Below are 23758 nucleotides of genomic sequence, written 5' to 3' on the forward strand. Positions count from 1 at the left end.
TTCAGTTCAATCACTACAGTAAACCGTTAATTATTATTGTTACTGATGTTATTACTAGTACACCCACACCCGGCAGTACCCACACATACCCACACCCGGCAGTACCCACACATACCCACACCCGGCAGTACATACACATACCCACACCTGGCAGTACCCACACGCAGCCACACCCACCCCACTAGTACTCCTACGCCCAGCAGTTCCCATACATTGCCAGACACACCGCCGCTAGCACCAGACGCATCCCTCTTCGTCTTCCACAGCGTAATAGAAATTTCTGGCGGGTAATTACCATATAGAACAACTGATGGCACTCAGATTTATTTTAAGGTTGGGGCCGAGGCACTGGTGCCGTGTGTTGTCTGCTGGGCTGATGGTCGTATACTGGAGATTAACTCTCTCTCTCTCTCTCTCTCTCTCTCTCTCTCTCTCTCTCTCTCTCTCTCTCTCTCTCTCTCTCTCTCTCTCTCTCAAACCGTAAGGAGAATCTTGATGACCCATTTAACCAAAATAATGAAAATGCGCTCGTGGATATTGAAGTATCGGGAAATTCAGCTCCAGGACCAGATGGAATCCCAGTCATATTCCTCAGAAAGTCAAAAGAAAAAAAAAAAAAAAACCCAGCCCACCACTGTCATTATTGAGGCAAACTCGATGAGAGCAGAGTTGTAGACATTCACAAATTGGCATATGTGACACCAGTACACAGAAGGTATCAGCTAATAGCTAAACAGTATAGATCAGTTAGCTCGACTTTCCATGTGATAAAAGCTTTTGTAAGAGTGATAAAAGGACGTACATTAAACCATCTAATCAAAAATAGTTGACATGAACAAAGTACAACACGGGATTTCTGCCAGGAAAAGGTACACAAACCCAATTATTTGCTCATTCCAATTACGCATGAAAGTTTAATCCAGGGAAAAACAATGGAAAGTCTTTCCTCACTTTACAAAAGCACTTGACAAAGTAAAGTACAGGATTTTGCTAGAGCGAGTAGGTAAACAGAGATGTCAATGGACACAAACCTAACCATGTGTGAGGAGGAGGAGGAGGTCCTGACTGGGACACCGCAGGGAAGGGTGTTGGCCTCACTACTCTTTGTAGAGACCGATAGTGGGGAGAGGACAGCAGAGTAAGGCGCTTTGTTGATGACTCTAGAAAGATCAGTGTGATTGGATGGGAAACTGATCAGCGAGAGATGCGTAAAGACTCGGGACACAGTTGACAAATGGGCAGGCGTGAACCTGGTGGAATTTGATGAAAATAGATTGATCGAGAGCGGACCAAATGTAAAAGATCTGGGTATGATCCTAAATGAGAAACTGTATTTTAGAGAGCATATTGAGAAGATGTCTATGTCAAGTCGATAGGCGAATGGTATGATTCTGAGAACTTTTCTCGATAGAAGATAAAAGCCTATTTTTTTTTTTTTTTTTTTTTTTTTTTTTTATTTTCCAAAAGAAGGAACAGAGAAGGGGGCCAGGTGAGGGTATTCCCTCAAAGGCCCAGTCCTCTGTTCTTAACGCTACCTCGCTATCGCGGGAAATGGCGAATAGTATGGAAAAAAAAAAAAAAAATATATATATATATATATATATATATATATATATATATATATATATATATATATATATATATATATATATGAGCCTAGATTTTCCTGCGCTACGCATTGGCCTCGTCTTTTGGCAAAATCCCGTAAGTATTTTATGTTTATGTATGTAATCGCATCTTTGTACTGCACGGAGAGGGAGTGAACATTCTCGTGGGGCCCCGTCTTTCCAACTCTCCCCTTTCTCATAGAACTTTTTAAACTTTTGTATGCTGTCCGCATTTACAATTTCATCATTCACGTCACTCATCCAAACTCCTATAATGTAAAAGTACCTATTTAAATCTTTTCTAAAGTTCTTTTTTTTTACTTAGTTTCATGTAACGTTCTTTCACCCTTTGACGAACCGTTCAATGTTGACATCATCAGTCTGGTTGAAAAACTTGAGGTTGTAATCAGGTCACCCTGTACCTTTCTCTCTTCCGTGGTTGATGAATCTAAGGCCTCTCGCCTCTCCCTGTGACTCCGTCCTCTTAACTGTACAGTGGTAACCAACTCCGTATCTCTCTTCTGAACCTTGTCTGTAAGTCCTTTGTGCTTCTCCGACTACCGTGACCTAACTTGAGAAGAATATTCCACTTTGTGCGTAATGTAGGATATGAACTGTCTGCTGAATGTTTCCTTGTCCATATACTCGCACTTGAATGCTGGTCTAACATATGCCGGCAAATAGTTGGCGATGAGTTGATGATGAAGTAGTCTATTAAGTTTTTCTCACAGGTATATCACTACATCTTATATCCTGCCACATGATATTCATATTGAGGCCTTCCCTCGCTATGTTTCATCCTCAGTACTTTATGATAACTCTGGTTGAACTTCATCAACAATATATAGACCAACTTTGGAGATTGTTTGGGTCTGTCATCTAGACTGATGTAATTCTCTTTGCTTTTCACTTCCCTCATGACCATGGCATCACCTGCACACATGTTCAGGTTGGGCTTCAATCCCTCTGGCAAGTTATTTACATAGATCAAGAAGAACAGTGGTCCTAGGATCTCCATAGTCCGCCTTTGGAGACCTCACTCCATTTTGAGACTTCCCCCGACATGAGTCCTCTGTTCTCCTCCACTGAGATAAACTTGTGTCCATCAAACTAGTCTCCTCGTTATCTCTGTCTGTGGATCCAGCTTCATGAATAGTCTCGTGTGTGTCTCTCTCGTGTGCTCTCTGTTCGTAGAGACGCAGACAGTCCACACAACCCGTTTGTCTAAGACCGAGCTCACTTTCAGGAGGACCATGTGCTTCAGGTGGATGAAGACCCTTAGTATTTTGTTGGTCTTGTTGAAACATTTCAGCGCTGGGGAGTACCTCCTCCCCCATGGTGTCGCTGGTGTTGAGGCTTTAGTGTCTACCAATGTATAAACCCTTTTGACCTTGTCATTCTTTTCCTCGCATATCTGTGTATCAGCATCCTCTATAACTCTTCCCTCTGAAACCATGTCTGATAAGTTGCTTAAATTACAATTTACTCCTGAAGATTTTTTTTCCCCAGTAAGCACTGATCACTCTCTGAACATGTATAATCCTTGCCTCCCCTGGGCCGTGAATATCCCCTATAATTCTCTCTACAGCTTCATTTGATTCCATGTGTACATCTGATTCATCTCAAATTCCTCTTCCACTGTCAGCCGTTGTAATCTGGTTCTGTTCGACAGTCCCAGAAATGCTCCTACTCTCCCTCCCACTTATAATTATAAACTTATAAACAGTCTCTGAGTGGTCCTTGTTGTGGGCATATTCTGTTGAACAACCTGTGTTCTAGGGCATCTAATAAAGACCCATCTGACCCTTTTTTCTCTTCAGTTATAGCAACTTTCCTTTGGTTTCTGCTTATTCTCGTCAAGTGAGGCGAGTCTTTATTGATGCCCTTTGATCATATTCAAATCCTTAATTTCTTCTCTCGTCTGACGACTCTTTTCATGTTCTTTGGTATGATTTCTGTGTGTGTGTGTGTGTGTGTGTGTGTGTGTGTGTGTGTGGGTGAGTGGGTGGGTGGGTGTATGTGCTCCACCACTGACCGGATCTTGTCTCGCCCACAGCATCCTGTTTGCGGACATCGTCGGGTTCACTGCCATCTCCTCCACCTACACCGCCTCAGAACTCGTCAAGATGCTCAACGAACTCTTCGCCAGGTTCGACGGCCTGGCTGAGGTGAGTTCCCCCACCACCAAGCTGCTCCTGACATCCCTACCTATCTCTTCACTCTTACCTCAACCTTGCCTCTAGCCTCACCCTTATCTCTGTCCTCACTCCTTTCTCTGTCCTTCACCCCAGCCTCTATCCTCACCCGTACCCTCTGCCTCCTCCCTTCATCCACAAGTCTCTCCCCCCCATCGCCCACAACGCCTCCGCCTGTTTATATCCCGTCACCCAGGACAACCCAGGCACCCCCATACACCCATCCGCAACGTCTCGCGACGCCTCCTCACCCTGCGTGTGTCCCTGTGTGTGTGTGTGGGTGGGTGGGTGTATGTGCTCCACCACTGACCGGATCTTGTCTCGCCCACAGCATCCTGTTTGCGGACATCGTCGGGTTCACTGCCATCTCCTCCACCTACACCGCCTCAGAACTCGTCAAGATGCTCAACGAACTCTTCGCCAGGTTCGACGGCCTGGCTGAGGTGAGTTCCCCCACCACCAAGCTGCTCCTGACACCCCTACCTATCTCTTCACTCATGCTTCTCTCTTCACTCTTACCTCAACCTTGCCTCTAGCCTCACCCTTATCTCTGTCCTCACTCCTTTCTCTGTCCTCACCCCAGCCTCTATCCTCGCCCGTACCTCTGCCTCCTTCATCCACAAGTCTCTCCAGCGCCCACACGCCTCCGCCTGTTTATTCCCGTCATCCAGGACACCCTGCACCCCTTACACCCTCGCACGTCTCGCGACGCTCCTCATCCTGCGTGTGTGTCCTGGTGCCAGATCTCTACCTCGTCGACTTATATATCTTTCCTCCGCAGCGCAACCCTCCTATAACTGTGCCCACGTAAGTGAACTTGGTGAAATATATACTTGTGTCATGTCCCGGTATTCCCTTGTTGTGTTTAAGATCTTCTTAATGAACTTTGATGTGATATAGTCTACCTTTTTTTTCTTAAATCGTAGGTTCCAGCCACAGACTGAAGTCTTCATCAAGGCCAGGCCTTAATCAAACTATGGAAACGATTAAACAGAGTGTGTGTGTGTGTGTGTGTGTGTGAGAGAGAGAGAGAGAGAGAGAGAGAGAGAGAGAGAGAGAGAGAGAGAGAGAGAGAGAGAGAGAGAGAGAGAGAGAGGTGGGGGTGGGGGGAATATAATCTATATTGAAGGAAGCGGAAAACCTGCCTTTTGAAAACAGTTAGGTCGAGGCTTTCAGGGAAAACACGAGATGGCAGGGAGTCCCATGTCTTACCGGTGTAGGAGAAACATCGTAATGGCCCGCCCTTGAGTTGGCAACGGCCACACAGTCATCATACAACACTGTGGCACTTGAAATGTTGCGCGGTCTTGCGCTGTAGTTAGTGGCGGAGGCACACAATTAGCCAATTACTGGAAGCTGAAGCCAGAATGATATCTGCGGAAGAATGAAAGAAACCCAGCATTGCGGCTTAAGACAAGTGGGTCAAGTTTTGAGGTCAGACTGCGAAAGTTTATTAGTTGGATTCTCTATGAACTCGACTCCCACGATTATGAATGTAGAACTCGAACCTGCCAAGATGTGAGAGCAGACTTCCATACTGTGGCGACTGTTCAGAGGAGAAGAATATACGGCATCTGGAAGGTTTCTCAGCTTCTTAAAGACAGACTAACCTGATGTGGGGTTTTCAAGACGTATTATGTAAATGTTAACGGTGATGTTACGTATGTTCATTGTGTTGAATGGCGGAACTACACTCCCATTAAAAGAAATGGGGAAACTTGTGAGGAGTTTCGATAAGCGTAATGGGCGGAAATTGCGTTTCAGGGACCTTGAGTTTGAATAAGTTGCGTTTACCCCACTTGGAAATCCTGTCCAGAATAAGCCTTATAGAAACAGTTGTAACGAGATTAGATCAAGCAAGAGATGGAGCAGATTTGAAAAAAATTAGGTACTAAAGGAAGATGGGAGATTGTTGATAATATGGAGGAAGAATGGAGGAGACAAGACAGTACCCTGAGGGACGCTGCTGTTGATAAGGCAAGAGGAAGAGGTTGATCCATGAGACGGAGACAGATCGGCCTGTGAGGAAGTTAAGATAATATAGAAGACTGAGGGAAGGAAGCCGTAAGTAGAAGGCTTAGAGATCAGATCCGATGCCATGTCGTGCCAGCAGCTATCGCTCTATCAAGGACCACAACACTGCATATCCCAGAATCCAACAGAGGATGACCCGATATTGGTAACGTAAGGATGTTACCAATTGTTCAGGCTTTGCGAAAACCATACTGATGATCAGATAGACAATCGAAATTCAGGATGTTATAGGAATGAAATCCGAAGACTTTGGAAACAGTAGGAGTCAGAGCAACACGACGATTGCTAAGAAGGGTTAGATCCGTGTTTAAGGTAGGCTGGCTGCACTGATGTATGGATCTAAGAAGAAAATATCTGATTTCTCAGCAGAAACGTACAAGAAGAGCAAGCACAGGTGTAAGTTCAGAAACATTTATTCAAAATAAGGGGAGAGATGCCAGTAGGTTCATACGCCTTTTACGTGTGTTCAGAGAGGGTGGTGCTTTTTGGGAGTGCACGAAAAGATATTATACGGGTGACGTAGGATTTGAAAGAGATGCATTACATGGTGGAAGAATGATAGAGTCATCTGTGTTATCTGTGTTATAGTGGAAAAGACAGCAAGAAAGAGTTGTGCTACCATTATGTAGTACGAAAGAAGTTGTTAGATTACTCATCGCTGCAGGTCAGAAACAGTCAGTGGATGAAGAGGAACGCAAAGAAATTTAAACAGCAACAGGCCACTTGGTCCTTTAGAGGCTGTTTTGTGATGGTGGAAGACATCAGTAACTCACTTATTAGTCTGGTAAAAGTTTGAAGGTATACAGATAATTCAGAGAGAATAACCTGCTAATTGTCAGTGTGATTAAGGAGGCGCAAATTATGTAAGTCGTGGATTTGAAGCGAAACTTTCATCAAGTCTGTTCTTAGACGTATCTACGTATATATATATACTGCTTTCAGCCACTCTTGATTGATAAATCATTCCAGATGTTAACAATGTTAACAATCCTGTTAAAGAAAAAGTACTTTGCCTCATTCGAGGTCTTTACTACGAGAGGAGTCGGATGAAGCAAGTCTTAAGTAGCATTTAAGATCAAAATTATCATCATGTGTGATAACACCCTCTTACATGACGTGGAAGTATCTACCCTCACATGATGACATGAGAACTCTTATCCACACATGATGGTATGATAATACTCACATGATAACACTCACCTACATGTTCGCATTCATCCTAACGTAACGTGATAACATCCTGGAATGATAACACAGCCCCACATGTTCATCTTCCATCATGACATATGGATGTGAGGGCTGGTTATGGAAATGTTGAGTCTAAGTTGAGTTATATGCACAAGTTTATGTGAGCTCCGAATGACGGTCCCTTACAGCCAGGGAATCGTGTCCCCTTGACTGGCTGGGCTGGAACTGTCCACTGTCTCTGCTCCTCCACTCACGTCTTGCTACCCTCCCTCCCTCGCCGTCAAAAATCCACTTCTGCAGCCTCTTATATATATATATTCCTTCCTGATTTATCTCACCTTTGTTCCATTTCGGTAAATGTTGATATTCTTCTACATGTAACACGATGACAGTGAATGTCATACGGAATCTCAAATCAGCCTCGTGTTCTGTGATCCTTATCGTTCGCCCACGTCCTGTCTCTCCCTAATATGCACGTCGGCAACCATTATGTGGAACCTTGTATGCTACGCTCACAGCTTCCTGACCTCGTTTCTACTGTCTCGGCTTCACCATCTCACTGTTCATACTCGTTCCTTGCAGACACCTGTCGATGCACTACGCAGAGAGATTTTTAATGGCCCACAGTGCGTGGCAAGCCCAGCGCTTTGACAAGATTCTGGAAGGAATAGATATGAATGTTCCTACCTCGCCAAGCAGAACTGGGGTGTTGGTGAAGCCCAGACAAAGATACCAAGGCCAGGAATGCAATGCGGTTGGCGCAGTCTGCAGGGTACCATATAATGGCTGCGAGTGCGCATGTTACGGCAAGATAGAACGCGTGCTGACGAAAAGGGTCGCAGAACACGAGGATGATCTGAGAGATCGTACATCTCCCAATACTATCGTGTTACGTGCAGAGGAATCAAGACGTGAGTGCAGGAGCAGAGACAGTGAACAGTTCCAACCATCTAGTCAGGGGAACACGACTTACAGGCTGTGAGGGACCGTCTACCAGAGGTCACATAAGCTTGAGCGTTTCCCCATCATGCTGTCAGTCTCTCTGAAGGAGGTTGTACCGAGGCCTTCGTCAGGGTGGGATGACTCTGTGATCACGCTTATTGTTCCCGTAACCACGCCTCGCCTTCTGCATCCTCGTGCATCATGGCATGAGGACACTGTGCCTCGCATGAGGACGCTGTCCCTCGCATGAGGACGCTGTCCCTCGCATGAGGACGCTGTCCCTCGCATGAGGACACTGTCCCTCGCATGAGGACACTGTGCCTCGCATGAGGACGCTGTCCCTCGCATGAGGACACTGTGCCTCGCATGAGGACGCTGTGCCTCGCATGAGGACGCTGTGCCTCGCATGAGGACGCTGTCACTCGCATGAGGACACTGTGCCTCGCATGAGGACGCTGTGCCTCGCATGATTTCACTCACCCTGGTATGGTGACGTGGTATGACTCGCCCTCACATGATGACGTGATAAACCTTACCCCTGCATGATACCACGATTATATGATAACACTCACATGAGGACACGATAACACTCGTTTTCACATGATAACATTCACTCTCACAATATGACGTTCACCCTCACATTATGACGTTCACCCTCACATTATGACATTCAGCCTCGCATTATGACGTTCACCCACACATTATGACGTTCACCCTCACATTATGACGTTCACCCTCACATTATGACGTTCAGCCTCACATTATGACGTTCACCCTCACATTATGACGTTCACCCTCACGTTACGACGTGATGAAAATCGTCCTCACATGATAGGCTAATTACATTCACCCTCACATGACGACGTGTTTACGATTAATTCGTTTTTAATCAAGTTGATGAACACAAACACAGTTTATTTTTGGCCATGAAGCTCTGGACACCTGACCCTCCGCAGGTCACACCTGACCTATACACGCTACACCTGACACTCCACAGATCACACCTGACCCTCGATAGGTCACACCTGACACTCCATCGGTCACACCTGACCCTCCACACGTTACATTCAATCCTCCAGACGTCACACCTGACCCTTCATGCGTCACACCTAACCCCACACGTCACATCTAACACGTCACACCTGACCCTCAAGCGTCAAATCTGACCAACCACGCGTCACACCTGACACTCACACGTCACATCTAACAAGCCACACGTCACACCTGACCCTCAGACGTCAAACCTGACCAACCAAGCGTCACACCTGACCCTCACACGTCACATCTGACCAACTACGCGTCACACCTGACCCTCCCGCGTCACATCTAACAAGCCACACGTCACATCTGACCAACCACGCGTCACAACTGACCCTCACACGTCGTATCTAACAAGCCACACGTCACACCTGACCCTCGCACGTCACATCTAACCAACCAAGCGTCATACCTGACCCTCACACGTCACATCTAACCAGTCAGGCGTCACACCTGACCCTCGCACGTCACATCTAACCAACCACGCGTCACAACTGACCCTCACACGTCGTATCTAACAAGCCACACGTCACACCTGACCCTCACACGTCACATCTAACCAGTCAGGCGTCACACCTGACCACTCACTCCGTTTTCCGCATCTTGCACCCCCACGTATCCTCCTCCTGGTGCTACACCTTGTCTCTTCACCCACTGCTCCACCCCATTCTTCTCTCTAAGTTTTCAGCCCTGGTCTTCTCCCCACTCTTCTCTTCTACCCATCCTCCCCACTACTATCCCTTAATCTTTTCCCTTGTTCCCACTCCCCTCCCACTCCTCTCACTCAGCCACCTCCTTGAATTCGCTAACCCAGTCCTGTCCCCCCACTCCTTCCCCTCTCTCAGTCTTCTCCACTCTCTCCCCAGTCTTCTTCATCACTCCTCACCCCTTTCTCCCCAGTTGTCTCCATCCTCCCTTTTACTCCTCTTCCCCATTCCTCCCCATTTCTCTTCCCCTCTCCCATCCCATAGGCCTTACCACTCCTCTCCCCCACCCTCACCCCTCTCGTGCAGCCCACTCTACTTCTCTCCCCAGCCTACCCTTGCGGTCTTCTCCCTCAGTCCTCTCCCTCACTCCTCTGTCTCAGTCCTCTCCTCCGCTCCTCTCCCCCAGTCCCTTCCGTCATTCTTCTCCCCCACTTCTTTCCTTTATTTCTCTCCCTTAGTTTTCTCCCCCCCCCCCCCTCTCCCTCAAGTCTCTCCATTCCTCCCCCAGTCCTCTCCCTCTGCGCAGTGAACCATTGCTTTAGAGGCTGTCTTGTTTCACTCCTTTGGCCTAGGTTGGTGTCTTATCTCTCTGCCTTAACCCACAGGTGAGGCTGCTGGCCTCCGGGGCTCACACACAGCCTCTCTCTATCTCACAACGTGACACTTGGCAACACGTAAGACACGCGAGTTGTGCTGCCTAAATGGAGTATCATGTGGTGAGCCCCCTACCTGCTAGACCTGCCCCGGGAGACAAGATATAGCACTCAGTTCTCGCCAGTTCTCTCCCCAGTCTTTCCCCCTCTCCTCAGTCTTTCCCCCTCTCCTCTCCCCAGTCTTTCCCCCCTCACCTCTCCCCAGTCTTTCCGTCTCTCCTCTCCCCAGTCTTTCCCTCTCTCCTCTCCCCAGTCTTTCCCCCCTCTCCTCTCCCCAGTCTTTCCCTCTGTCCTCTCCCCAGTCCTTCCTACACAGTCTCCCCTCCGGACCTCTCCCACGCTCATCACTCTCCCTGCTCCTCCGGCTTTAATTCTCGGATTTCTTTTTTCACTCTCCATTGTCTCACCCCGGCTCTTCCCTCCGCTCCCCACCCCTGCCACCACACTCCCTCCCCTGCTACCACACTCCCTCTCCTACCACACTCCCTCTCCTACAACTACACTCCTTCCCCTGCCACCACATTCCCTCCCCAGCCACCACACTTCCTCCCCTACCACCGCTTTCCCTCCCCTACCACCACACTCCCTCCACAGCCACCGCTCCTCCTCCTGTCTTGACACCATTCCTTCATCTTTGCTACCGCTCCTCCTCCCCTGCCACCACTCCTCTCCCTTGCCACCACTTCCCTTTTCACCACCAACCTTGCTATCTCTTCCCTTTCCTCCACCAACCACGCGTCATTTGCCACCACTTCCCCTCCTAAACTCCTCCCCCTTTCCCTCACCCATGCCACCACTAGCACTTTTCTGCCACCACTGGCCCCTCCCAGCCAGCGCTTGGCCACCTACCACCGCTCGGCTTCCCCTGCCACCATTGCCCCCCCCCCCCCCCCCCCCTGCCACCGCCACATGACACGGACCAATTAGGCCGCGGCCCCACCACCACCACCACCACCGCCCCAACCACCACCACCACCGCCCCAACTACGACGATTTTTCTGAGTAGCAACACTTTCCCGTGCCTCCTGAGTGCCTCACACTGGCTCCTGATGGGCTGGATAGATACACCAGGTGGGCTGGATAGATACACCAGGTGGGCTGGATAGATACACCAGGTGGGCTGGATAGATACACCAGGTAGGCAGGATAGATACACCAGGTGGGCTGGATAGATACACCAGGTGGGCTGGATAGATACACCGGGTGGGCTGGATAGATACACCAGGTGGGCTGGATAGATACACCAGGTGGGCAGGATAGATACACCAGGTGGGCTGGATAGATACACCAGGTGGGCTGGATAGATACACCAGGTGGGCAGGATAGATACACCGGGTGGGCAGGATAGATACACCTACAAGGCAAGACATACGCACCAGGTGGGCATGATGATTATTCCTTTTTCATTCACCACCAGGCCATCCACGTTTGTATACAATATTTTCAACCTCACATACTTAGCTGTCTGCTTACCTCTCTAAGGCAGTGGCAGGGCTATTCTGCTGCTCACATACGCGTATTTTGATGTCTTCTGTTGTTTGTCTTCTGACTTTATTCTTTCCTTTTAGTGTTTCATTCGGTCTCTCGCCTCTCCCGTGTACCCCAGGAAATTCCTTCATCCTTTCAAGTTTCTTAGCCTGCTTTAAGGAAGTCATTCTTGACTACATTATTCCATGATGAGGGTATTTAGTGATGGTCGTCCCGCTAATGTATCTATATCTACGAATTGTCTCCTTTTTTTTTTTTATCTCGGAAATTCCATTTGTCCTGCCTGTAGCCTTTTGATCAGTATTTCTCCTTCTGTCGCTCTTCCCCCCCTGCTCGGTGTAAGGTCTTCTGGTGTAAAAATCAACGTAGTCAGTGTACTAGGCCAAAGTCTTACAAACGCTCTTAAGTTTTGATGTTATTCGTTGGGTAAAGTCTTCCAGCATCGCTTCGTCGTCAGTCTCCAGATTCATTTATTTATTTTCTTTTTAAAATCATTATTTTCATCAAGAATCCCTGATCCCAACAGGCGCTGATCCTGAATATTCAGCATTTTGTTCTTTAACCTCCCCTGAAACATGTACTTCCCTAACTGTCCTGTCATTAACACTGTATATCACCCCTTCAGTACCTTCACTTGGTAATTTACGTCGTGTCTGTGTTTCACATACCGCCCAGGTATCTGTTCCTCTGCACCAGTCAGTCTGCTGTGTTTCTGTTCCTCACCACCAAAACTGACTCCTGTTCTCAATCTTCAGTTTTCATTAGTCTCTGGCATCCGTGTATATGATCATTACCTTTTACTGACCCACCTCAGAGACATCTTAACTAAGAAGTTACTCCCGACCTTTCTCCCAGACGTGTGCTCCACTAGATGCGACGTCTTTTCTCAGACTACTTTACTTCGTAATTCGTCTATCGTCGTAGCGTTTATTTCAGTGTATGATTATATTTACCAGGTACTTGAAGTCTACATCCATTTACAGATATTTTTCATGGCATTTGATTTGGTTTCTTTGTTTCTTGCCTCCATCCATTCTTGGTGACATCTAATCCTGTAAGGTTTGTGTGTAAAAGGGAGAAAGGCATAGAGGAGAGAGAGAGAGAGAGAGAGAGAGAGAGAGAGAGAGAGAGAGAGAGAGAGAGAGAGAGGAGAGAGAGAGAGAGAGAGAGAGAGAGAGAGAGAGAGAGAGAGAGAGGAGAGAGAGAGAGAGAGAGAGGAGGGGGGTGGTTATGGTATAGCAGCCGCTCGGTTGTGTGGGTAAATCGTAATTAAACAAGGGGGCGGCTGCCTCCCACCATGCCGCCCACCAGTCAGTTGCACCTCACTGTCATGTCAGAAACCGCGTGGTCAGTAATGGTTCTTGTGGTGCCTCCACCCTTGCCTTTCACTGTCCTCCCAGCAGTGACCACATCTGGTGTCTCCCCCGGTGCATTTCATAACCCCCCTCCCTCTCCCACTTCTGGTGTCTCCTTTTTACATGCTAATGACCGTTCACTAACCATCGGGTGGTGGCGTTGGACCAATTCCACAAAATCAAGTCACTCTCCTGTCTCCACTCGTGCTATATAGTGACTCCTCACGACTTCCTGCCGTACTTTTCACAGTGTCCCCACTCTTACTCCCACTCATGGAGTGTCCCCACCTCTCCCGCAAACAGTGCCCTTAGCAGTGACTTCTGGTGCGTCAATAGTGCTTCCAGTTCTATCAACATCAGTGCCTCTGGGCAATACCTACTTGTTCCTTCACTAGAGCCTTACCTTATGCTTCGAGCGATGGCCTCCAGTACCTGGGCAAGTTCCTATAGCGGCGCCGTCACTAGTTCCTCCACCGGTGCATTCACCAGTGTCTTCATATGTTCCCTCAGCAGTGCTTCCAGCAATACAACCAGCGATCCCTGTGTCAGCTTGCTAGTTTTGAGCTAAGCTAGCCAGAATTATTAGATTACATTAATTTGACACGTAGGGTATATATATATATATATATATATATATATATATATATATATATATATATATATATATATATATATATATATTGGAAAGGATCACAATTTTGCGCGTGGTCAGGATATTCCTATGAGTCCACGGGGAAAATGAAACACGAAAACTTTCCAAGTGCACTTTCGTGTAATAATCACATTATCAGGGGAGACACAAGAGAGAAATATAACAATCACATGTTTACCAAATGGCGTCCAAACTTCGTCTCCGATGTATATCAACTGGCTGTTATATTTCTCTCATGTGTCTCCCCTGATGATGTGATTATTACACAAAATTGCACTTGGGAACTTCTCGTGTTTCATTTTCCCCGTGGACTCATAGGAATATATATATATATATATATATATATATATATATATATATATATATATATATATATATATATATATATATATATATATATCTTTTTCTTTCATACTATTCGCCATTTCCCGCATTAGTGAGGTAGCGTTAAGAACAGAGGACTGGGCCTTAGAGGGAATATCCTCACCTGGCCCCCTTCTCTGTTCCTTCTTTTGGAAAATTAAAAAAAAAAAAACGAGAGGGGAGGATTTCCAGCCACCCGCTCCCTCCCCTTTTAGTCGCCTTCTACGACACACAGGGAATACGTGGGAAGTATTCTTTCTCCCCTAACCCCAGGGATATATATATATATATATATATATATATATATATATATATATATATATATATATATATATATATATATATATATATATATATATATATATCGTGTAAGTAGTAGTAGTCATGGATCATATCAGGTCAGGAATTGTGATCAGGTCAACATGTATTGTTCTTTAATATCCCGTCTGTGATCATATAGCATTGTACATAAAGTGTAATTTCTCACTTTATTGTACATAAAGTGTAATTTCTCAATGGCTGAACCTGGTCTCGGACCCTGGAAATCCCTTGTCCAGCAGGGACTGTTCTCATGACGCCTTTATACACCTGGTGTAATTGTTCAGCGTTCACTTACGTGAATAGACTTTATAGGAACTTAAAGGACAGTTACATCCCAGCAATGTCACTTGCATTGCAACCAGCATTGCTTTCAGAAGTGCCCATGCAGTGCTTTTAAATGTGCATCTAACACTGCCTTCAGCAACGTATCGAACAGTCCCTTCAACTCTGCCTCCCACATTGGTTCCAGCAGTGTCTTTAACAGTGCTTCTAGCAGTGCTTTTAACGGTGCTTCCACTGGTGCTTCAAGCAGTGCCATCGACACTCCTCAGTAGTGTTTTGACCATGCCTCCAAGAGATTTTGCAGTCCTCTAGCAGTACCTCCACCCGTGCCTTCAGCATTGCATCCGTTAGTGATCATGTCAGTTCCCTAGTTGTGTCTCCGGCAGCCTTCTTTTAGCAGTGCCTCCAGCAGTTCCTGAGCAGTGCTTCCAGTAGTGTTTCCGGCAGTCTTAACGGCAGTACTCTCACTGATCATGGTGGTGTACACGTAACTCTACTTTCCCAGTCAGTCAAGCAGTACCCAGCGCCACTGGTGGAGTCTGAAGCCTCCAGTCGACTGGAAATGATACCCTGTGTGTGTTATTACCTGTATGTCCTGTACGGGGAGGGAGATTTACTCTAATGGTGCGCCATCTCTTGAACAGTCTCTACTACCATCATATACCTGATTAAATTCATGCACGTTGTCTACGTTAGCTACATCTTCAGTGTGAGTGTGTGTGTGTGTGTCGTCCTGCCGCTCTGGTAACATCTATGCAGTAAGGTTGTCCTTCCCTTCCTCCTGCTTATTGCTTAGCTCTCTTCTTCTTGCTTCAGTCCCCCTGTTTGTTCTGCTCAAGTACCTGCCTCCTCTCCTGCTTGACTCTCCCACTAGCCTCTCTCACCCCCACCCTTCTCTCAGCTCTCCCACTGGCTCTCATCTCGCCCCCCTCCCTCACCTCCTCAATTCCCATCATCTGCTCCTCCTGGCTCCAGGACGCGGGTCGCTAGTCATATGAGCGTCCTGGGTGATGACGCTGCCGCCCTCCGGCAGAATGTTTACCCAGGTAATAGGACTTGAGGAGTCTGCCTTCTTCTGCAGTAAGGGCACCCAGAGAGTGTTAGCCACGGGTAATAGGATTTACAGGAGTCCTTGTATGATAAAGACACCCAGAGAGTGTTTGGAAGGATATAGGATTTAGACGAGTCCTTCTCTGTCTGGTAGGAACACTCTGGTCAATACTGAGTTATAAGGTGCGAGGCTCTCGTCAAAGGGGTTGGAGTCTGATGGGTTGGTTGATCGACTGAGTTGGGATGACGGTTCAGTCATAGGGTCTGATCTGATCGTCTGACTTAATCGCCTTGGCCATAGTCTGGTGGAATGGTCAGACAGGCCAGTCCTACAGACGGGTATGATGATGACCGTCCGTGTGAGAAGCCCAATCCATGTCCCGTGGTAAGTCTACTGAGTTGCTCTGATGAAGGAATAACAAATTCATCTAAGCCGGCCTCCGATATCATGGTGGTATTACCTGCTGATCTGGATAATTGATGCAACTACTGAGCAGTTGGTCGTTGCAGCTGGACAGATAGATAGACTGGTCCAGTGCATTCGTCCGAGGAGATATATAACGTGATCCGATAGTCAGGCGTGGTAGTCTGACTGATCTGATGATGGTGCAGTATGATTGGCTCGTGAATAAGTCCATTTGACGAGCTGGCATGATGAATAAGAATGACGATTCACAGACTGAGCCACTGTGTTAAGATATTATCATGTGTGTGTGTGTGTGTGTGCGTGCGTGTGTGTGTGTGTGTGTGTGTGTGTGTGTGTGTGTGTGTGTGTGTTTCATCAAGTGCATATTTGTAATTTCCTGTTTGTGCTGAACGAGGAAGGAGTTTCTACACTCGTGGGACCCCATCACTTAATCAGTTTTATCATACAACCTTTTTGACCACTCTGCTGTGCTGTCCACGATCACCTTTTCTCATCTCCATTTACTTCATATATCCACTCTCTTCTTATAAAGCTATTTCTTTACATCTTTTCTAACAAGATTCTTGCTTAATTTCTTGGTATGGCCTATGTTTATTCTGTATTTACATCTTTTGAAGAGTTGTTCACTGTCTGCCTTATCAAGCTGCATTGAAATTCAAAGGCTTTGATTTGTTCGCCCTCACTTTAGTTTCCTTTATGGTGGACCAGTGTAAGGTCTCTAACCTTTCCCTGTAACTCAGCTCTTTAAAACAGGTACTCTCTTTGTTGCCCTCCTCTAAGCCATCTCAGTTAGTTCTTTGTGCCTTTTTGAGTGTAGTGGCCAAACTTTAGCTGCATGATTTAGTCTTGGCCCAATGGAGGATGTGATGAGTTTACTGAGTATTTCCATATCCAAATAATTGATAACTATTCTAATGCTTCACAGCAGACAGTTTGTCTCCTTTACTATTCCCCGAATGTGAGACTCTGTCGACAAGGTAGGGACGATTTGGACTCCGAAGTCCGTTCCGCAAACAGATTCCTGCAACTTAGTTCCATCTTTCACTATGTCCTATCTTTATTGTTTTACATTCACTCGGGTTAAATTTGAGCAGCAGTGTTTCACACCAATTTTGGAGATTGTCTAGGACCTCTTGCAAGTTGTGCAATCCTCGCTTTTTACATCCCTCGTGACGAAACATGTTTACTTAGGAGTCCGGTCCATCTGGAAAATCATTCACCTTGATCAAGAAGAGCAGTTGTTCCAGGACAGAACCCAACGGCACGCCACCGATGACCTTAACTTACCCCGACATGCAGACTTCCACCAAGATAATGTGTACTGCTGGAAAGTCCAGCTTACTAAGTATGTGAAACTGTGTCAGGTGCTCTCTGGCAACTCAATTACAGACAGTCCACTCAGCCTCTTCTATCTAAGAGAAGAGTTCACACTGTCTCGTAGTTATCTAAGATTAATGTCTGAAAAAATGTTGTCTTCTTCTTGGTTAGTTTCTCTGCTGCAGAAAGGTCATCCATTTTGTTCTGTGACATTATCTTCTGTACCTTATAGACCACACTCGTTGGGGCAGCTTGTCTCCAGAGTCTCCTCCCTATCTCCTTTCTCCTTGATTATATATGATGTTTGCTGTCTTCCATTCCGTTGGCGCCTTACCTTTTTCTAGTGACATCCGGAGCAACACTTGATGTGGACCGTCAAGTGTTTCAGCACACACTCACACACACATCTTCACTACATCCGGAGCAATGTCATCAGGACCACAGATGGGCCCAGACCCTCTGGTATTCTGTTTATGTGTTATCTAAATATTTGAAGGCTCTCAAATGCATCCTGCCCATTCCACGTCGGTGTTGTTGGGGCTATAATGTCTTCCGGTATGAAAAGCTTTTGCACTCGTTCAGTCCCTCTAAACATGCTTGCATCATCGTCTGTCACTCTTCCCTGTGTGAATCTATCACCCTGATTAACATCTCTCTAACTGACTGTATCATTCTTGATCAATCAATGGAAAAGTTTTGAATTATCCCTTGCCTGGTTCACATTAGTTTTATGGTTTCAGAGTTTCTTTGTTCGCCTTTACTTATCCAGCTGTACTTGTTTCTTGGTCTCTTATGAATATTGGCTCGCTGGAGTGCTGCGTATACCTTCTCTACACCACATGGTGAAGTTCCCTCGCTTTTTGACATCTGGCATCGACCGCTCCTGATCCTTTCTCAACCTTCCTTTTATAATTGAGGCTAATGGTATCCATGTGCCTACACTCTTTCATTATAAACATAACAGAACCCTTCCACGACAGCGCCTCAGTTGCTGGCCACTGAATTCCATTTCCCAGTTTATGTTACCATAGAAATTGTTAAGGTCCGTAGCCAACGCTGGCAGTGCCATTATGCCCTGACTGTGTCCACCAGTTCTTCTCGTCTTTGACGACACAAACTGCGCTCGGCACGACGGTAGCCTATAGGAGTCTTTTGATGAGCATTACTTCGTTTTTTCACTCTGTATCCAGGATATGATCTGTCCAGAAATCATCAGTGATTTTCTCTTTCAGTTTCCTTCCTTCTTTAATTTTCTTAATTTCGGTGTCACCCACGTTTCTCCTCAGCCTCCATGTTTCTGGTTCTCTTTCAAGTCTTCGCTTTTGCCAGCCAGCATTAATCCTGTGCTCTATACTTTACTGATCCTTCTGCTGGACCGTAGTAGATATGCCTGATCACTCTGCCTTGGATTTTGCCTGTTTTCCTCTGTGCAGCTTCACTGGACTCCTGTCTTGCTTCCTTGCCTCCAGGTGTCTCTCTCTCTCTCTCTCTCTCTCTCTCTCTCTCTCTCTCTCTCTCTCTCTCTCTCTCTCTCTCTCTCTCCACAGCGAGACATGGTAAGAAAGAAAGGACAAAATCATTATAAACTCGTCTTCATCTTGGGGAAAGACGAAAGCTTTTACTCCATCACCTTAAAAACGCCGACGGGAATGTCATATGTCAACAGTTGTCAGCCACGCTTCCCCGACCAAACTCTTCAGAGTTTGAAGAAGTTATAACCTGTCTCTGGAAGCAACAGACAAGATTGTATTTTATCCGGATACTCATTTTGAAAAGACAAGAGCTCTTGGGAGAGGAGAGAGAATGAACTGTAAATATTTCGATGAATGAAATGAAAAACTCACTTTGGGGACGATTCGCCAAGACATGGGTTTCCAGACCTTAATTAACTCTCTGTCGGACCCAGATCACCTTCCTGCGTATTAAACTATCCAATCATCCACCAATTAGAGCTTGCGAAACAGTAAAGGCTTTCATTATGAGATCAGCCGCCAATCAGAGCCCGAGGAAGAGCGAGGGCTTGGATTAAGAAGAGATTATCAGCCAATGGCCGCAATTAGTAAACCGAAAGCAGACCATATCGCTGTATCGTATTACAGCCTCCAGCTGTTGAATGAGGCCTCGACCAGGCCCTCGTCTGCCCGTCCATTGATCTACGCCCGAGTCCCGAGACTAAGACGACGAGTGGTGGGGGAGAGGAAGTGGGTCGTCTGGTCTGCTGCTGATATAGAGGTCGTCTGGTCTGCTCGTTGTGTAGAGGAACTGGGTCGTCTGGTGTACTGTTGGTACAAGAAAGTAGACCATTTAGCCTCCTCTAGTAAAGTAATGAGTGATCTTACATGTCAACACTTCACCAGGTTTGATCATCACGTTACCTGGAAACATTAGTATTCTTGATGGGAAATTTATCTTGGAGGTGTTTATGGTATTATTTTGTGTTTATGCTAATCTTTTGGTGTTTGTGGTAGAATGCTGGTATTTGTGGTAATCGCTTAGTCTTCATGGGATTCTAGTGGTATTTGTGGCATTTTCTGTGAACTTTATGAGAAGGCGGGAGGAATTATTGGACAACAAATAAGTCAATATTCTTTCAGTCTTGCACTTTCATTAGGCAGTATTTACCCTCTGTGCTCTGCCTCCTTTTAACCGACAGTATTCCCCTCGTCTTCAGATCACCAGATGCACTCGTGCTGACTGACGACTCAGCACCGCTGTCTTCCACATCTTTCATGACTGTTGTTTCTCGTGTTCGATGGACGCCTCGTCTCGTCACAGCTGCTTCTATAAAATCAGATTAGGACAGAATGTCTCAGTAGGGCAGAAGTAACTTAGGTGTGTTTGATGCCTCTGAACACTAGTTTTCTTCCTTATTCTCTTCCTAAGATGTCCCAACTTTTCTGTTCTCGCTCTGTAATTCCACACTCATCACAGTAAGAAAAGAATCCTTGGTGTCACCGTAACATCGGAATAATCTTGCGCGCCCCACTTACCACAAATACTTCTTTCTCAAAGAAACTGGGAGTCCTGTTCACGCGCCGGAAAGTCTCCTCACAACAATTGTGTACGATCATAACAAAAATTCATCCGTCCTCGTAAGGAGAAGTTGCACTCACATCGGGGGAAGTTCAAGCTCTTGTATCCTGAAGTTTACAAAGTGGTGTCCAAAACAATCCAACTTATCAGCTCTCGCCCAGTCGAACCTCAGAACTTGATCCATTTGTCGTCGTCCGCCGTATTCATTATCTTTCTCCCCCTCTGTTGATATTGCTCTGGTCTTTGCTCGGGAGAGGTGTCTGCTTGTGTGCCCCCCGGCCAGCCACATTAGCTAGGCTTTGTAACTACTGGGCAAGCCATTGATGCGCGACACGTTAGTCAGTCTGTGATCGTCTCCTTCCCAACACCGCCGAGTTTTAACGTCTTCTCATGACTCTCCCAACAGTTTGCCACGACCTCGACCCATATGAAAAGGCAGGCTTTCCACGTCCTTCCAGACTCTTAACCTTATTCTTCAGTTTCATCTAAGGCCTGGCCTCCAGGTGTACGTTTGTCCGTCACTCAAGCCCTCGAGAAAGAAAATTTGTACCTCTGTTCTGTGTGTGTGTGTGTGTGTGTGTGTGTGTGTGTGTGTGTGTGTGTGTTAAACACAGTTTTTCTCTCGAAACTTATAACTCAATTTTTTTTTTTATCTTTTATTATCAATACTCCATTTCCAGTATAATGGAATGGATCACGTATACTACACACAGCCTCCACGACATCCCACACACATTCATACTTAACCATTGCCTAGTGTCTTATGGTGAAATAGGGACTGCCTCACTGGTACACTTGCCTCTTACTTATCACTTTACGCAGTAGTTTGATGCGAGACCAGCGTCACTATACACACCTCCTCGGTACACAAGTGGCTTCCAATATATATCAGATCCCCAACCGTCCGTGTAATCATCTGACACGCCCCTCCAACCCTGATCACTCCTCTCATTCCATCTGTTCATCTCTCCCGCGGTCTGCCTCTCCTCCCTGTCCCTGTTACTGCACCATGTAATATCTCTCGACCAACCAATCATCTGCCGTACGTTCTACATCACCACACCACTTCAGCAGACTCTTAACCATGCATGCGCCTTTCTGACGACGTCTTCGCGCCACATAACCCTCTCCCATCTTCAGTCCTCATTCCCTCAGTTCTTCCGGTTCTAACGTGTAGGCTTCACAGCCTCGCAGCGATAGACCAGCAAGCGTTGGGACATGTCCTCCCTCGTGCCAGCTTCCTGAACGCTCCACCTTTAAATGTTTTTCATTCCCGGGAGATAACGGGTCACTCTCAGGTTTCCCTCCCTATCATGACTATTTTCAGCTTTAGTCCTTCTGCCGTCGTCCTGGCTCAACCCCACGCCCAAATTTCGAACCACGACCACATCTCCCAGTTCTCGCCGTGCAGTCTGTCCTCGCAGACAACCTGGACCTTCCATCCTTTTCCAAATGACTAGTGTCCTCCTTCCTCATCCACTGCCAGCTTCCTCCTCCGGCATGTATCATCGGACCAGTCCACCATCCTGTACAACTCCCAGGTGTAACTAACAACACAGTGTCATCTGCAGACACCAGCTGCAGTAACTTCCAGTCTGATCCTTCATGGTTAAGTTCATGATTATATACAATCCCCTTCCCACCTCCTCCAACCACCATACTCTCAGCTGGCTCTGTCTTACATCCTCCTCCCACCAACCTGGCTGTCATTTCCATTCCCTCCCCCTTCCTCCCTCTACCTCATTTCTCGTAATGTCCCACCCAGAAGAACATTACCCAATCACGTTGGCATGGCACAGTTATGACGCCACTTCCACACATGTCACCACTCCCTCGTACCTCTAGATATTCAACTGTAAATATTGAATCGTAACCTTAAGTCACGACAGAGCAGGTGTGGGGGATAAAGCAGGTACTGAATGCATGATTTGTAACTGCCGAATACATACATACAGAGCAGGTACGTGCTACAAACAGAACAGGCACGTGGTACACACAGAGCAGCTACGGGTTACGTACAGAGCAGGTACGCGCTACGTACAGGATGGTAGTGGTACAGGAGCATGGAAAGTACAGCTGAGGCAGGCAGTGCCCACAGCGCCCTCATTAGGCTAACGGTACACGAAACGCCAACCCAACGGCTGACGGTACAGTAAACCTCACTGGACTGACTGTACACAGACCTCACCGAGCTGACGTCTAGCTAAACCCCTCCCTCTCCAGGCTGACGGTGCATTGACCCTTTCCACTCCAGACTCACGGTACACTAACCTCCTCCTCCTCCAAACTGACGGTATACACTGATGCCCTCCCTCTCCAAACTAACGGTACACATTACATCTCCCCCACCCCGTACCTCCCCCTGATTCGCATCCCTCGACGCTGCCCACAACTACAACACGGCTCTTGTTATGATAACGACGTTCGTAGATGATTGGTTGTTGTCATGTGGTTGGCGTGGCGACGGTCACCGATGATTGTGGAGCTTAATGAAGAGGGTCGTCGTCTGATTGGCATGGTGATGTAAGCTTCACCTGACTCACTGGTGGAGTGACGTGACATACAGGTGATTGGCTGCGTCATGGTGGGTCTCGCTCTTAATTGGTTATTTGAGGAGTGCTGGTCGCTGATAATTGGCTGCCATTGTGGAGGGTCTCGTCTCATGATTGGATGTTGGAGTAATTCGAGTTGCTGCTGATTAGCCAACGTCGTGGCTGAAGTCGTTATTGATTGGTTATCGGGGGGGAGGGAGTTTAGGTTGCTGGTGATTAGCCAGCATTGTGGTCGATCTCTTCTCTAATTGGTCACTGGAGGAATGTGATAAGATGATGGTTGAAGTCTGCAAGAGGCCCAACATAATGCTGTAACTGGTTCTTGTTTGTTGACTGGAGGGACGAGTCGTTGACTGGAGAAATGGGTTGTTCACTGGAAGGATGGGTTGTTCACTGGCGGGATGAGTTGTTAACTGGAGGAATGGGTTGTTGACTGGAATGCTAAGTTATTAACTGGAGGCACGGGTTGTTGGCCGGAGAGATGGGTTGTTGACTGGAGGGATGGGTTTTTTAACTGAAGGTATGGGTTGTTGACTGGAGGAATGGTTAGTTAA

General features: G+C 46.8%; 1 protein-coding gene across 1 annotated transcript in view; it reads left to right on the plus strand.

The window, feature by feature from the left end:
- Window positions 1-3061: 3061 nt before the first annotated feature.
- The window catches only part of Ac3 (Adenylate cyclase 3), a 241859-nt gene continuing 221162 nt past the window's right edge, over window positions 3062-23758 (plus strand). The window contains exons 1-4 of the mRNA XM_071691805.1: window positions 3062-3115; window positions 3253-3257; window positions 3664-3756; window positions 4134-4245. Of these exons, the coding sequence (XP_071547906.1) occupies window positions 3062-3115; window positions 3253-3257; window positions 3664-3756; window positions 4134-4245 (264 nt within the window). The remainder of the gene's footprint in view (window positions 3116-3252; window positions 3258-3663; window positions 3757-4133; window positions 4246-23758) is intronic.

Source organism: Panulirus ornatus, chromosome 4 (genome assembly GCF_036320965.1).
Source record: "Panulirus ornatus isolate Po-2019 chromosome 4, ASM3632096v1, whole genome shotgun sequence".
Taxonomy (NCBI): domain Eukaryota; kingdom Metazoa; phylum Arthropoda; class Malacostraca; order Decapoda; family Palinuridae; genus Panulirus; species Panulirus ornatus.